The sequence below is a fragment of the Mobula birostris genome, chromosome 6 (genome assembly GCF_030028105.1).
Source record: "Mobula birostris isolate sMobBir1 chromosome 6, sMobBir1.hap1, whole genome shotgun sequence".
NCBI lineage: Eukaryota > Metazoa > Chordata > Chondrichthyes > Myliobatiformes > Myliobatidae > Mobula > Mobula birostris.
This window is the reverse complement of record NC_092375.1, coordinates 115,442,098-115,457,947: the sequence shown is the minus strand read 5'-3', so window position 1 is coordinate 115,457,947 and position 15,850 is coordinate 115,442,098. Positions and strand designations below refer to the sequence as shown.

The window sequence follows — 15,850 nt, the reverse complement described above, 5'->3', positions numbered from 1 at the left end:
CTTATCCAGTTCCACGACATACGAAATAACTCCAACAGTGATTTGCCACAGGGGTGCCTTTCTTCAGTGAACTGCCACACCCAAACAGGGGTAACACACAAGTGGTATTCACAAAGGTACTCTCCTCAACAGAGAACCCACTCTACGTGACAGTCACACCTTCGTATTCGAATGGAACTCAAACTCACCCTTACGGGCTACTTAGAGAGTCCAAACAGTGACCTCTTTGTCACTAGGTTTCTTCTGCTCCAAACCTTCCTCTCCGCTCTGAAAACTTCCTTTAAAGTCATCGAATGTGAGCACAACAAGGGGACCGTTTTCTATGCTGGAGTTATCAACCCATGCAAGGGTTGAACACACCAATAACTCCCCACCGGTCACACCTTTTCCACACTGCGAGAGCCACTGATCGATCCTCAGAAAACCCACCTTTCTGTGGGCACAACAAAGCTGATCCAGTGTCCAAAATCGTGTCTGCACGTCTATCAGCTGACCTATTTATCTCACCGTGCTGAACACCAGCTGTCCATCAAGTAGCTCCTCCCTTCTCTCTGTAGGAACACAGAAGCTGGCAGTGTGCTTGCAAAAGTGTAAACATGCGGCAGAGAAACCATAACACCATCTCAAAGCAGTCTTCACCTCCCTGTCTCAATAACAAGGTGCTTGTGTTGAGCAACTCTCTCTCTCTCACTCTCTTTTTAAAGATATAGTCCATAAAAAATATGACCCCTAGGGGTACATAACAGTGGCCACCTTGGCAGTGTGGCGTTCCACCTGAGAGAGAGTTCAGCGTTGCAGTGGCATGCCAGCGGGTGCTCTGCTGCTGTCCTCCAGTGTGGAGCTAAGGAGGGGAGGGAATTAGATTCTCAGTCACTGCAAAGGAACAGTTCTGCAGACCCTGTTATTGAGAGCAGGGTCAGCCCTTTATACTGTGAGGGTCATTTTGAATCCCTCGACCTCTGGGGAGGGGAGAATGTGAATGAAGTCCGGCCAACGGTGTTTTGAGATGTGGAATACATGTTCAGAAGCTCTGGTAAGACCACATTTCATAGGAGCAGAGTGAAGCCATTTGGCCCATTGAGCTTGTTCTAGCATTCCATCATGGTTGATTTATTATCCCTCTCAACCCCATTCTCCTGCCTTCTCCCTGTCACCCTTACTGATCAAGAACTTATCAACTTCTGCTTTATGTATACCCAGTGACTTGGCCTTCACAGCCATTCATGGCAATGAATTCCACAGATTCACCACCCTCTAGCTAAAGAAATTCCTCCTCATCTCTGTTCTAAAGGATGTCCTTCTGTTCTGATCTCTGCCCTCTGGTTCTAGATTCACCCACAATAAGAAACATACTTGCCACATCCATTCCATATAGCTCTTCCACTATTTGGTAGGTTATAATGAGATTGTGTCTCATTTTTCAGAACTGCAGACATCAAGCACTCCTCATATGTTAACCCAGTCATTCTGCTGAACCTCCTGTGGACCCTCTCCAATGCTGGCACATCATTTCTAAGCTAAAAAGAGCCAAAACTGTTCACTATACTCCAAGTGCAGTCTGACCAGTGCCTTATAAAGCCTGAGAATTACATCCTTGCTTTTATATTCTATTCCTTTCAAAATGAATGGTGACATTGCAGTTGCCTTCCTCACCACCGACTCAAGCTGCAAGTTAACCTTCAGGGAATCCCTCATGAGGACCCCCAATACCTTTGCACCTCTGATTTCTGAATTTGCTCTCCATTTAGAGTATAGTCCAAGCCTTTACTCCTACCAAATTGCACAACCGTACACTTCCCTACACTATATTCCTTCTGCCACTTCTCTCCACTCAGTTTGTTTCTTGGGGAGAGTGTTCATTTCTGACTCTCTCGCTTGCCAGGGTGTGCTTTGGAGAAGGGTACATGCTGCGTGGTATGGGAAGGGTTGGTCGGTTTACTGATTACTGTTGGAACGGTGACAACGGTATACCTGAGTTAATCGAACAGCGGCTGTGGCTAACTCTGCCGCCTTCCCACTCTCCTGGGGCTGTGGGTCAGGTCCTGCTCCTCAGGGATGGGGAGGAAGTAGAGGTGGGAGAGGGGGTGGTGATGGGAGAAGGATGGGGTGGAAGATTGTGGGGAGGGCAGATGGTGGAGAGGAGAAGGAATGAGGATTGGGAACGATGTGGAGGGAAATGGTGGGAACGGGAGAGATAGAGGGGGGATCATGGCATCACCCGTGCCCGAGGGGTGATGACAATAAAAGGCCGAATTGCAGTGCATCCCCCAGCAGTTGGTTCTCGGTAGGGACACGATGACAGGAACCCCAGAGCGAGACTGTCTGACCTCGGGCACGGCGCAGAGTGATGTAGAGGAGCTCACCCACCCCATCCCCTACATTCTGCACCAATGCCAGGTCTAGGACAGAGTAGACACTCTGTGTGGGAGCAGGATGGGGGTGCAGTCTGTCAGGGGGCGATGGTGTGCAAGAGCTCACAGTTTTAAGGGGTGATGGGGGTCAGTAGGTTACAGGCGGAGGTGTTCGTTGATGCGTGGGAGGTCGAAGGAGTTGGGGAGGGTGTCTATGGAGTGTGGGAGGTCATGGGGAGTTGTCAGTGTGTGGGACCTTGCAGAGTAAGAGAGTAAGTGGGGGAGAGGGTGTCAGTGGTGTACAGGTGGTAGTGGGGAGAAGAGGGACCATTGTACTGTTCTGACTACCGCACTCTCTCCACAGGGGGAAGACTTTTACCGCCCGATAATAAACCTGGCGGCCACGGATGGATGGGGAGAGCCCAAAAGCCTCCCCAATCCCTCCCCCATAAACACACATAAAGAATCATCGCCGTGGTCAGCAGGACCTTCCCAGTGTATTCCCAGAAATATTCCCCACCTGCTGTCATTTTCCAAGCTTCCCTTGTGTTGAATTCCTACTTCCTGGGAACCTTCCCAATGGAAATAAAAGCCCTTTCACCTCTCCAATCCCTGTCCTTAACATTTCGCTGTTGCTTTCCATGGCCTGTAATACATCGATTCAGTATGTTCCTCCCAATCCCTGCCCTCGAACTATGCCGCTGCGCTGTCGGAGACAGTAGCGCTTCCAGAAAAATAAAGTTTTTATATGTCACCCTTGCTATCTGTATTTCATTTTGATCTTTTGGTCTTGTTATGTGTCTGACTTTTGTTTTAAGCACTCCAGATGTGAAGCATTAACACTGTAAATAAAAGCTGTATTTTAGAACATATAAGATATGGCATGCCTTTATTCGTTAAGGCATTGAATTAAAAAGTCAGGAAGTTATGTTGCAGCTTTATAGTTAGGCTGCATCTGGAGTATTGCATACAATTCTGGTTGCCCCATTACAGGAAGGATATCAGGGCTTTGGAGAGGGTTCTATAATGAAAGATGGGACAAGCTTGGGTTTTTTTCTCTGGAGTGGTGAAGGTTTATAAGATTATGAGAAGTCTAGATAGACTATCTTTTTCCAGGGGTTGAAATGCCTAATACCAGAGGGGATAACTTCAAAGGACATGTGAGGGGCAAGTTTTTTTTTAAAACGGTGGGTGCCTGGAATATATTGTCGGGGGTGGAGGTAGAGGCAAAAACTTTAGGGACGTTTAAGGGACATGTGAATGTGGTGCTTTGCTCAGAGAAAGTAAAGCTAAGTTTTATCTTTTCTTTATATCTGCTCAGCTAGGATAGTGAAATGCTTCTCTCGCGGTATGTGGCAAGACAGGAAGACATCCAGTATCCCTGACCAGTACAACTGCAAGAAGTGCATCCAGCTGCAGCTTCTAACAAACTGCATTAAGGAGTTGGAGCTGGAGCTGGAACTGGATGAACGTCAGATCATTCGAGAGGCTGAGGGGGCGATAGATAAGACATACAGAGAGGTAGTTACACCCTAGGTGCAGGACACAAGAAACTGGGTGACAGTCAAGAAGGGGAAAGGGGTTAAGGAGCAAGTTCAGAGTACGCCTGTGGCCATCCCCCTCAACAACAGGATTTGGATACTGTCTGGGGTAGGGGGATGACCTAGAAGGAAAGTCACGGGGGTTGGGTTGCTGGCATTGAGTCTGCCTCAGTGACTCAGAAAGGAAATGGGGGAAGGGCATGCTGTGGTGATAAGGGATTCGTTAGGGAAAAGGACAGGAGGTTTTGTGGGCAAAAACAAGATGCCCAGATGGTATGTTGCCTCCTGGGTACCAGGGTTTGGGATATTGGGGATTGAGTCCTCAGCATTCTTAAGTGGAGTGTGAACAGCCAGAAGTGTGTGTGGAACCAGAGGAGATAGCAGAGGTATTTAATGAGTACTTTGCTTCAGTACTCACTGTGTAAAAGGATCTTGATGATTGTAGAGATGACTTAAAGCGGGCTGAAAAGCTTGAGCATGTAGATATTAAGAAACAGGTTGTGCTGGAGCTTTTGGAAAGCATCAAGTTGGATATGTCACCAGGACCGGAAGAGATGTACCCCAGGCTACTGAGGGAGGAGATTGCTGAGCCTCTGGTGATGATCTTTGCATCATCAATGGTGACGGGAGAGGTTCTGGAGGATGGGATGTTTGCAGATGTTGTTCCCTTATTCAAGAAAGGGAGCAGAGATAGCCCAGGAAATTATAGACCAGTGAGTCTTGCTTTAGTGGTTGGTAAATTGGTGGAGATGATCCTGAGAGGCAGGATTTATGAACATTTGGAGAAGCATAATATGATTAGGAATAGTCAGCATAGCTTTGTCAAAGGCAGGCCGTGCCTTACAAGCCTGACTGAATTTTTTGAGGATGTGACTAACATTGATGAAGGTAGAGCAATAGATGTAGTGTATATGGATTTCAGCAAGGCATTTGACAAGGTACCCCATACAAAGCCTATTGAGAAAGTAAGGAGGCATGGGATCCAAGGGGAAGTTGCTTTGTTAATCCAAAACTGGCTTGCCCACAGAAGGCAAAGAGTGGTTGTGGACGGGTCATATTCTGCATGGAGGTAGGTGACCAGTGGTGTGCCTCGGGGATCTGCTCTGGGACCCCTACTCTTTGTGATTTATATAAATGCCCTGGATGAGGAAGTGGAAGGATGGGTTAGTAAATTTGCTGATGACGCAAAGGATTGGAGTGTTATGGACAGTGTGGAGGGCTGTCAGAGGTTGCAGCAGTTCATTGATAGGATGCAAAACTGGGCTGGGAAGTGCCAGATGGAGTTCAACCCAGATAAGTGTCAGGTGGTTCATTTTGGTAAGCCAAATATGATAACAATATAGTATTAATGGTTAGACTCATAGCAGTGTGGAGGATCAGAGGGATCTTGGGGTCTGAGTCCATAGGACACTCAAAGCTGCTGTGCAGGTTGACTGGTTAATAAGGCATACAGTGCATTGGCCTTCATCTGATGATGAGAGGCATTGATCATGTAGTCAGAGGCTTTTGACCAGGGCTGAATTGGCTAGCACGAGAGAGCACAGTTTTAAGGTGCTTGGAAGTAGGTACAGAGGAGGTGTCACGAGTAAGTTTTTATGCAGAGTGGTGAGTGTGTGGAATGGGCTGCTGGCGACAGTGGTGGAGGCAGATATGATAGGGTCTTTTAAGAGACTCCTGGACAGGTACATGGAGCTCAGAAAAATAGAGGTCTATGGGTAACCCTAGGTAATTTCTAAGGTAAGGACATGTTCGGCACAGCATTGTGGGCTGAAGGGCCTGTATTGTGCTGTAGGTTTAGTATGTTTCTAAGTGATGGTCCATGCAGGTACCAATAACATGGGTAGGATGAGTACTGAGGTTCTACATAGGGAGTTAGGTGCTAAGTTAAAGGGCAGAACCTCCAGGGTTGTGATCTCAGGATTGCTACTTGTGCCACATGCTAGTGAGATCATGTGGTTTAGTATGTGGCTAAGGAGTTGGTGTAGGAGGGAAGACGTAAAATTTTTGGATCATTGGGTTCTTCCAGCGAAGGTGGGACCTGTACGGAAGGGATGGTTTGCACCTGAACTGGAGGTGAACTAATATCCTAACACAAAGGTTTGTTAATGCTACACAGTGGGGTTCAAACTGGAGTTGCTAGGGACTGGGAACCAGAGTGCCAGAACAGTTAGCAGAGAGGTTGTGGAAGCATATGTTGGTAAGACCTCAAAGTTAGGAATCAAAACGTTGAGCATGGTGTGACAAAATTGAGAAGGGTGAATACAGGACTGTAGGGTTGTAGCTGAATGTGTGCAGTATCCGGAATAAGGTAGATGAACTTGCAGCACAGTTGCATATTGGCAGGTATGATGTAGGCATCATTGAATCATGGCTGAAAGATTATAGCTGGGAGCTTAATGTCTAAGGATGCATTGCATCAAAAGGATGGGCAGGAAGGTAGTGTTGCTCTTTCATTAGAAAAAGGTGACATAGGGTCAAAGGTGTTGAATCACTGTGGATAGAGCTAAGGAACTGCAAGGGTAAGAAGACCCTGATGGGAGGTGTGTACAGACCCCCAAACAGCAAGGATGTGGCCTACAAATTACAATGGGAGATAGAAAATGCATGGCACAAGAGCAATGTTACAATAGTTATGGACGACTTCAATATGCAGGTAGCTCGGGAAAATCATGTTGGTGCTGGATTACAGGGGGTGGGGGAATTTCTAGAGTGCTTGTGAGATGGCTTTTTAGAGCAGCTCGTGGTTGAGCCTCCTAGAGGATCAGCTATTCTGGGTTGGGTGCTGTGCAATGAACCAGAATTGATTAAAGAGTTCTAGGTAAAAGAACTTTTAGGACAGGTGATCATAATATGATCAAATTCACTCTGAAATTTGAGAAGGAGAAGCTAAAGTCAGACGTATCAGTATTACAGTGCGTGGAAGGTCATGTTTGACAAATCTTACTGAATTTTTTGAAGAGGTTACTAGGAAAGTTGACGAGGGTAAAGCAGTGGATGTTGTCGTATGGACTTCAGTAAGGCCTTTGACAAGGCTCCACACGGAAGGTTAGTTAGGAAGATTCAATCGTTAGGTATTAATATTGAAGTAGTAAAATGGAGTCAGCAGTGGCTGGATGGGAGACGCCAGACAGTAGTGGTGGGTAACTGTCAGATGGGAGGCCGGTGACTAGTGGTGTGCCTCAGGGATCTGTACTGGGTCCAATGTTGTTTGTCATATATATTAATGATCTGGATGATGGGGTGGTAAATTGGATGAGTAAGTATGCAGATGATACTAAGATAGGTGGAGTTGTGGATAATTAAGTAGGTTTTCAAAGCTTGCAGAGAGATTTAGGCCAGTTACAAGAGTGGGCTGAAAGATGGCAGATGGAGTTTAATGCTGATAAATGTGAGGTGCTACATTTTGGTAGGACTAATCAAGATAGGACATACATGGTAAATGGTAGGGCATTGAAGAATGCAGTAGAACAGAGGGATCTAGGAATAATGGTGCATAGTTCCCTGAAGGTGGAATCTCATGTGGATAGGGTGGTGAAGAAAGCTTTTGGTATGCTGGCCTTTATAAATCAGAGCATTGAGTATAGGAATTGGGATGTAATGTTGAAATTGTACAAGGCATTGGTGAGGCCAAATTTGGAGTATTGTGTACAGTTCTGGTCACCGAATTATAGGAAAGATGTCAACAAAATTGAGAGAGTACGGAGAAGATTTACTAGAAGGTTACCTGGGTTTCATATCCTAAGTTACAGAGAAAGGTTGAACAAGTTGGGTCTTTATTCTTTGGAGTGTAGGAGGTTGAGGGGGGACTTGTCAAATGTATTTAAAATTAGGGGGATAGATAGAGTTGACATGGATAGGCTTTTTCCATTAAGAGTGGGGGAGATTCAAACAAGAGGACATGAGTTGAGAGTTAAAGGGCAAAAGTTTAGGGGTAACATGAGGGGAAACTTCTTTACTCAGAGAGTGGTAGCTGTGTGGAACAAGCTTCCAGCAGAAGTGGTTGTGGCAGGTACGATGTTGTCACTTAAAGTTAAATTGGATAGATATATGGACAGGAAAGGAATGGAGGATTATGGGCTGAGTGCAGGTCAGTGGGACTAGGTGAGAGTAAGAATTCAGCATGGACTAGAAGGGCTGAGATGGCCTGTTTCCGTGCTGTAATTGTGATATGGTTATATGGTTACAGTGGAGTAAATAGAGTTACAGAGGCGTGAGAGAGGAGTTGGCCAAAATTGATTAGAAAGGAACACTGGCAGGGATGACAGCAGAGCAAATGGCTGACATTTCTGAAAGCAATTTGGAAGGTGCAGGGTATGTACATCCCAAAGAGGAAGAAGTATTCTAAAGGATAGAGGACACAACCATTGCTAACAAGAGAAGTCAAAGCCAAAGAGATGGCATATAATAAAGCAAAAATTAGTGGGAAGTTATTGGGAAGCTTTTAAGAACAAATGGAAGACAACTAAAAATGTCATTAAGAAAGTAAAGGTGGAATGCAAAAGTAAGCTAGCCAATAATATTAAAGAGGATACCAAAGGTTTCTTCAGATACATAACATGTAAAAGAGAGGTGAGAGTGGATATAGGACAGTTGTAAAATGATGCAGGAGAGGTAGTAATGGGGGGCAACAAAGTGGTGGATGAACTGAGTATTTTACATCAGTTTTCACCGTGGAAGACACTAGCAGTATGGTGGAAATTCCAGCTGTTGGGTGTGAAGTGTGTGGAGTTCCAATACTGGAGGGAAGGTTCTTGGGAAACTGAAAGGTCTAAAGATGTACACACTAGGGTTCTGAAAGAGGTGGCTGAAGAGATCGTGGAGGTATTAGTAATGATCTTTCAAGAATCACTTAGTTCCGGAAGACTGGAAATTTGTAAATGTCACTCCACTCTTCAAGAAGGGAAAAGGGCAGATGAAATGAAACTATAGGCCAGTTAGTCTGACCTCAGTGGTTGGGAAGACTTCGGAGTCAATTACTAAGATAAGGTCTCAGGATACTTGGAGGCACATAATAAAATATGGCATGGTTTCCTCAAGGGAAAATTTGCCTGATAAATCTGTTGGAATTCTTTGAAGAAATAGCAAGCAGGATGGACAAAGGAGAATTGGTTGATGGTTGTGTTCGTGGATTTTCAGAAGGCCTTTGACAGGGTGTCACACATGAGGCTGCTTAACAAGCTATGAGCCCATGGTATTACAGGAAAGATTTAGCATAGGTAAAGCAGTGGTTGATTGGCAGGAGACAAAGAGTGGGAATAAAGGGAGCTTTTTCTGGCTGGCTGCCAGTGACTAGGGGTCTGTGTTGGGACCGATTCTTTTTGCGTAATATGTCAATGATGGGATCGAAGGCGTTGTTGCAAAGTTTGCAGACAGTATGAAGATAGGTGGAGGAAGTTAGTTTCGACGAAGTAGAGAGGCTACAAAAGGACTTAGGTTAGGAGAATGGGCAAAGAAATGGCGGATGGAGTACAGTGTCGGGAAGTGTATGGTCATGCATTTTGATAGAAGAAATTAAAGAGTTGACTATTTTCTAAATGGAAAGAAAATACAAAAAAAACGGAAGTACAAAGGGATTTAGGAATCCTCGTGCAGGATCCCCTAAAGGTTAATTTTCAAGTTGAATCTGTGGTAAGGAAGGCAAATGCAATGTTAGCATTCATTTCAAGAGGACTAGGATATAAAAGCAAGGATGTAATATTGAAACTTTATAAAGAACTGGTGAGGTCTCACTTGGAGTATTGTGATCAGGTTTGGGCCCTTTACTTAGAAAGGATGTGATGACACCGGAGAGAGTCCAAAGGAGGTTCACAAAAATGATTCCAGGATTGAATGGCTTATCATATGAAGAGCGTCTGATGGCTCTGGACCTGTATTCACTAGAATTCAGAAGAATGAGTGGTGACCTCATTGAAACTTATTGAATGATGAAAGGCCTTGATAGTGTGGATGTGGAAGGAATGTTTCCTATGGTGGGAGAGTCTAAGACCAGAGGACACAGCTTCATAATAGAGGGGTTTCATTTTAGAATGAAGATGAGGAGGAAATTATTTAGCCTGAGAGTGGTGAATCTGTGGAATTCTTTGCAACAAGCAGCTGTGCAGGGCAAGTCTTTATGTATATTTTAGGCAGAGGTTGATAGATTCTTGATTGGTTAAGACATAAAGGGATATGGGGAGAAGGCAGGAGATTGGGGCTGAGAGGAAAATTGGATCAGCCATGATGAAATGGTAGAGCAGACATGATGGACCAGATGGCCTAATTCTGCTCCTATATCTTGTGGTCTACAATGAAATGATATGGACATTGTGTAGACAGAAGAGATAAGGTGTCCACTAGATTACTATTTTAACAGTATGGACAGGGCCCAGTTGGGCCAAAGAACCTCTTTCTCTGCTATGACGTAACTCTATGCTGAAGCAAGTTAATGGCAAAATTCTGAGCAGTATGGAGGATCAGAGGGATCTTGGGATCCACCTCCTTAGATCCCTTAAACTTGCCACTCAAGTTGATGGGTTGTTAAAAAGATTCAAAGTTCAAAGTACATTTATTATCAAAGTACTGTATCAATAAAAATGTGTGAAGCCTTTGTAATTACCTGCTTTTCTGCATTAATTACTCATAAAATGTGGTCTGATCTTCATCTAAGTCACAATAATAGACAAACACAATCTGTCTAACTAATGAAACACAAACAACTGTACTTTGCATGTCTTTATTGAACAGATTGTTTAATCATTCACAGTCCAGGCTGGAAAAAGTAAGTAAACCCTTGTATTTAATAACTGGTAGAACCTCTTTTAGCAGCAATAACCTCCAAGAAACATTGCCTGTAGCTGTTGATCAGACTTACACAATGAAGAGGAGGAATTTTAGACCACTCCTCCATACAAAACTGTTTCAGTTCATCAATATTTCTGTGTTACCTTGCGTGAACAGTTCTCTTCAGGTCATGCCATGGTATCTCAATTGGGTTAAGGTCTGGATTCTGACTTGGCCATTCTGAAACACAAATTTTCTTCATTTTAAACCATTCTATTGTTGATTTACTCTTGTGTTTTGGATCATTGTCTTGTATCATCCAACTTCTATTAAGCTTCAGGTGATGGACTGTAAAATGTCTTGATAAAATTTTGAATTTATTGTTCCCTCAATGATTGCAAGATGTCCAAGTCCTGAGGCAGCAAAGCAACCCCAAACCATGATGCTCCTTCTACAAAGCTTCAAAGTTGAGATGAGAGTTTGCTGTTGGTGTGCAGTGCCCTTTTCCCTCCAAACATAGTAGTGTGCATTTCTGACAAAAAGTTCAACTTTCCTCTCATCTGTCCATACAATAATGACCCAGAAGCATTGTGGAATATCCAGGTGTTCTTTTGCAAACTTGAGACGTGCAGCAATGTTTTGTTTTGGAGAGCAGTGGTTTCCTCTGTGGTGTTCTTCCATGAACACCATTCTTGTTCAGTATTATTATAGTGGATGCAAGAACAGAGACTTTAGCAAACTCTAGAGATTTCTGCAGGTCTTTGCTGTTACCCTTTGGGTTCTTTCTCACCTCCTTCAGCATTACATGTTGTGTTCTTGGTGTGATTCACCCATTCCTAGGGAAAATAGCAATAGTACTGAATTTCCTCCATTTGTAGACAATTTCTCTTACTGGTGACTGATGAACATTCAGGTCTTCAGAAATGATTTTATAGCCTTTTCCAACTTCATGCATCTCTGCAATTCTTCTAAGGTTCTCTGAAAGTTGTTTTGATCGAGGCATGGTGCACTAAACAGATCTTTCTTGAGAAGAGCAGGCTCTGTCAGTAACCTGACTTTCTGTGTTTTCTTATAGGGCAGGGCACCTCTACAACCCACACCTTTAATCTCATTTCATTGATTGGAACACTTGACTCCAAATAGCTATTGTAGAAGGCATTACCCCAGAGGCTCACATTCCTTTTTTTGAATATAGAGTGGTTGATTAAATGCTGTACTCAATATTGACGAGGAGCAGTACAATTGTTTGTGTGGTGTTAGTTTAGGCAGATTGTGTTTGTCTATTATTGACATAGATGAAGATCAGACCACATTTTATGAGTAATTAATGCAGAAAACCAGGTAATTTCAAAGAGTTCACAAACTTTTCCTCGCAACTGAATGTATGCAGTATATAATCCTGTCTCTGTCTCCCCAGAGACAGCCACGAAACCAAGAACCATGGAACCAACTTGATCAAAGAAAAACATCAAATATCAAAACCCCCTTCTCCCCAAGTGCAAATGGCAACAAAAAAAAGATCGAAAGCACAGAATATAAAATGCAAAAGACATTTTTCAGTTCAGCTCACTGTTCCAATATTTGTAGGCCACCTGATCCAAAAATCATGCAATAGCAATAACAAGAAAAAAGCGCAACCAGAACTAGAAATGGAACACATCTTAAAAACTAATTGTAGTCCAAATCTACAATCTATCTCAACTAAACCTTGCTCCAGCCCCATCTGCCTACATCACTGAGGGAGAGAAAAAGATCACTCATAGCCTCGTGGAATCCTCTCGAGACAGCAAAGTGCCAGATCGCTCGAATGGCCTGAAAACACACCGGCAGAATGTAGATGACAAGCTCTAACAGTAATAGAACGAAATCTGAAATAAAAAGAAGCGAAAGGTGTATGGTGTGTTGGCCTTCATTAGTTGAGGCATTGAGTTAAAGAGCCACGAGGTAATGTTGCGGCTCTATAAAACTAGTTAGACCACACTTGGAGTTTTGTGTTCAGTTTTGATCACCTCATAGGAAGAATGTGGAAACCTTAGAGAAGGTGCAGAGGAGATTACTGTTGGAACGGTAACAACGGTATACCTGAGTTAATCAAACAGCGGCTGTGGCTGACCCTCCCTCCTCCCCACTCTCCTGGGGCTGCGGGTCAGCTCCTGCCCCTCAAGGGTGGGGAGGGAGTAGAGGTGGGAACAGGGAGAGGGTTGGGATGGGGTGGAGCTGGAAGGAGGATAGAAACATAGAAAATAGGTGCAGGGGTAGGCCATTCGGCCCTTCGAGCCTGCACCGCCATTTATTATGATCATGGCTGATCATCCAACTCAGAACCCCGCCCCAGCCTTCCCTCCATACCCCCTGACCCCCGTAGCCACAAGGGCCATATCTAACTCCCTCTTAAATATAGCCAATGAACTGGCCTCAACTGTTTCCTGTGGCAGAGAATTCCACAGATTCACCACTCTCTGTGTGAAGAAGTTTTTCCTAATCTCAGTCCTAAAAGGCTTCCCCTCTATCCTCAAACTGTGGCCCCTCGTTCTGGACTTCCCCAACATCGGGAACAATCTTCCTGCATCAATCCCTTTAGGATTTTATACGTTTCAATCAGATCCCCCCTCAATCTTCTAAATTCCAACGAGTACAAGCCCAGTTCATCCAGTCTTTCTTCATATGAAAGTCCTGCCATCCCAGGAATCAATCTGGTGAACCTTCTTTGTACTCCCTCTATGGCAAGGATGTCTTTCCTCAGATTAGGGGACCAAAACTGCACACAATACTCCAGGTGTGGTCTCACCAAGGCCTTGTACAACTGCAGTAGTACCTCCATGCTCCTGTACTCAAATCCTCTCGCTATAAATGCCAGCATACCATTCGCCTTTTTCACCGCCTGCTGTACCTGCATGCCCACTTTCAATGACTGGTGTATAATGACACCCAGGTCTCATTGCACCTCCCCTTTTCCTAATCGGCCACCATTCAGATAATAATCTGTTTTCCTATTTTTGCCACCAAAGTGGATAACTTCACACTTATCCACGTTAAATTGCATCTGCCATGAATTTGCCCACTCATCCAACCTATCCAAGTCACCCTGCATCCTCTTAGCATCCTCCTCACAGCTAACACTGCCACCCAGCTTCGTGTCATCCGCAAACTTGGAGATGCTGCATTTAATTCCCTCATCCAAGTCATTAATATATATTGTAAACAACTGGGGTCCCAGCACTGAGCCTTGCGGTACCCCACTAGTCACCGCCTGCCATTCTGAAAAGGTCCCGTTTATTCCCACTCTTTGCTTCCTGTCTGCTAACCAATTCTCCACCCACACCAATACCTTACCCCCAATACCGTGTGCTTTAAGTTTGCACACTAATCTCCTGTGTGGGACCTTGTCAAAAGCCTTTTGAAAATCCAAATATACCACATCCACTGGTTCTCCCCTATCCACTCTACTAGTTACATCCTCAAAAAATTCTGTGAGATTCATCAGACATGATTTTCCTTTCACAAATCCATGCTGACTTTGTCCGATCATTTCACCGCTTTCCAAATGTGCTGTTATCATATCCTTGATAACTGACTCCAGCAGTTTCCCGTTAGGCTAACCGGTCTATAATTCCGCGGTTTCTCTCTCCCTCCTTTTTTAAAAAGTGGAGTTACATTAGCCACCCTCCAATCCTCAGGAACTAGTCCAGAATCTAACGAGTTTTGAAAAATTATCACTAATGCATCCACTATTTCTTGGGCTACTTCCTTAAGCACTCTAGGATGCAGACCATCTGGCCCTAGGGATTTATCTGCCTTCAATCCCTTCAATTTACCTAACACCACTTCCCTACTAACATGTATTTCGCTCAGTTCCTCCATCTCACTGGACCCTCTGTCCCCTACTATTTCTGGAAGATTATTTATGTCCTCCTTAGTGAAGACAGAACCAAAGTAATTATTCAATTGGTCTGCCATGTCCTTGCTCCCCATAATCAATTCACCTGTTTCTGTCTGCAGGGGACCTACATTTGTCTTTACCAGTCTTTTCCTTTTTACATATCTATAAAAGCTTTTACAGTCCGTTTTTATGTTCCCTGCCAGTTTTCTCTCATAATCTTTTTTCCCCTTCCTAATTAAGCCCTTTGTCCTCCTCTGCTGAACTCTGAATTTCTCCCAGTCCTCAGGTGAGCCACTTTCTCTGGCTAATTTGTATGCTTCTTCTTTGGAATTGATACTATCCCTAATTTCTCTTGTCAGCCACGGGTGCACTACCTTCCTTGATTTATTCTTTTTCCAAACTGGGATGAACAATTGTTGTAGTTCATCCATGCAACCTTTAAATGCTTGCCATTACATATCCACCGTCAATCCTTTAAGTGTCATTTGCCAGTCTATCTTAGCTAATTCACGTCTCATACCTTCAAAGTTACCCCTCTTTAAGTTCAGAACCTTTGTTTCTGAATTAATTATGTCACTCTCCATCTTAATGAAGAATTCCACCATATTATGGTCACTCTTACCCAAGGGGCCTCTCACGACAAGATTGCTAATTAACCCTTCCTCATTGCTCAAAACCCAGTCCAGAATAGCCTGCTCTCTAGTTGGTTCCTCAACATGTTGGTTCAAAAAACCATCCCGCATACATTCCAAGAAATCCTCTTCCTCAGCACCTTTACCAATTTGGTTCACCCAATCTACATGTAGATTGAAGTCACCCATTATAACTGCTGTTCCTTTATTGCACACATTTCTAATTTCCTGTTTAATACCATCTCCGACCTCACTACTACTGTTAGGTGGCCTGTACACAACTCCCACCAGCGTCTTCTGCCCCTTAGTATTATGCAGCTCTACCCATATCGATTCCACATCTTCCCGGTTTATGTCCTTCCTTTCTATTGCGTTAATCTCTTCTTTAACCAGCAACACCACCCCACCTCCCCTTCCTTCATGTCTATCCCTCCTGAATATTGAATATCCCTGAACGTTGAGCTCCCATCCCTGGTCACCCTGGAGCCATGTCTCTGTGATCCCAACTATATCATAATCATTAATAACAATCTGCACTTTCAATTCATCCACCTTATTACGAATGCTCCTTGCATTGACACACAAAGCCTTCAGGCACTCTTTTACAACTCTCTTAGCCCTTATACAATTATGCTGAAAAGCGGCGCTTTTTAATGCTTGCCCTGGATTTGTCGGCCTGCCACTTTT

General features: G+C 44.1%; 1 protein-coding gene and 1 non-coding gene across 2 annotated transcripts in view; both read left to right on the top strand.

Moving 5' to 3' along the window:
- Positions 1-3,105, top strand: part of arpc2 (actin related protein 2/3 complex, subunit 2) — a 33,782-nt gene extending 30,677 nt beyond the window's left edge. The window contains exon 10 of the mRNA XM_072261087.1: positions 2,716-3,105. Within this exon, the coding sequence (XP_072117188.1) occupies positions 2,716-2,740 (25 nt within the window). The 3' untranslated portion in view covers positions 2,741-3,105. The remainder of the gene's footprint in view (positions 1-2,715) is intronic.
- LOC140199914 (small nucleolar RNA SNORD89) lies at positions 2,224-2,333 on the top strand. Its single transcript, XR_011886528.1, has one exon. It is a non-coding gene; the product is annotated as a small nucleolar RNA SNORD89 (small nucleolar RNA).
- Positions 3,106-15,850: the final 12,745 nt, after the last annotated feature.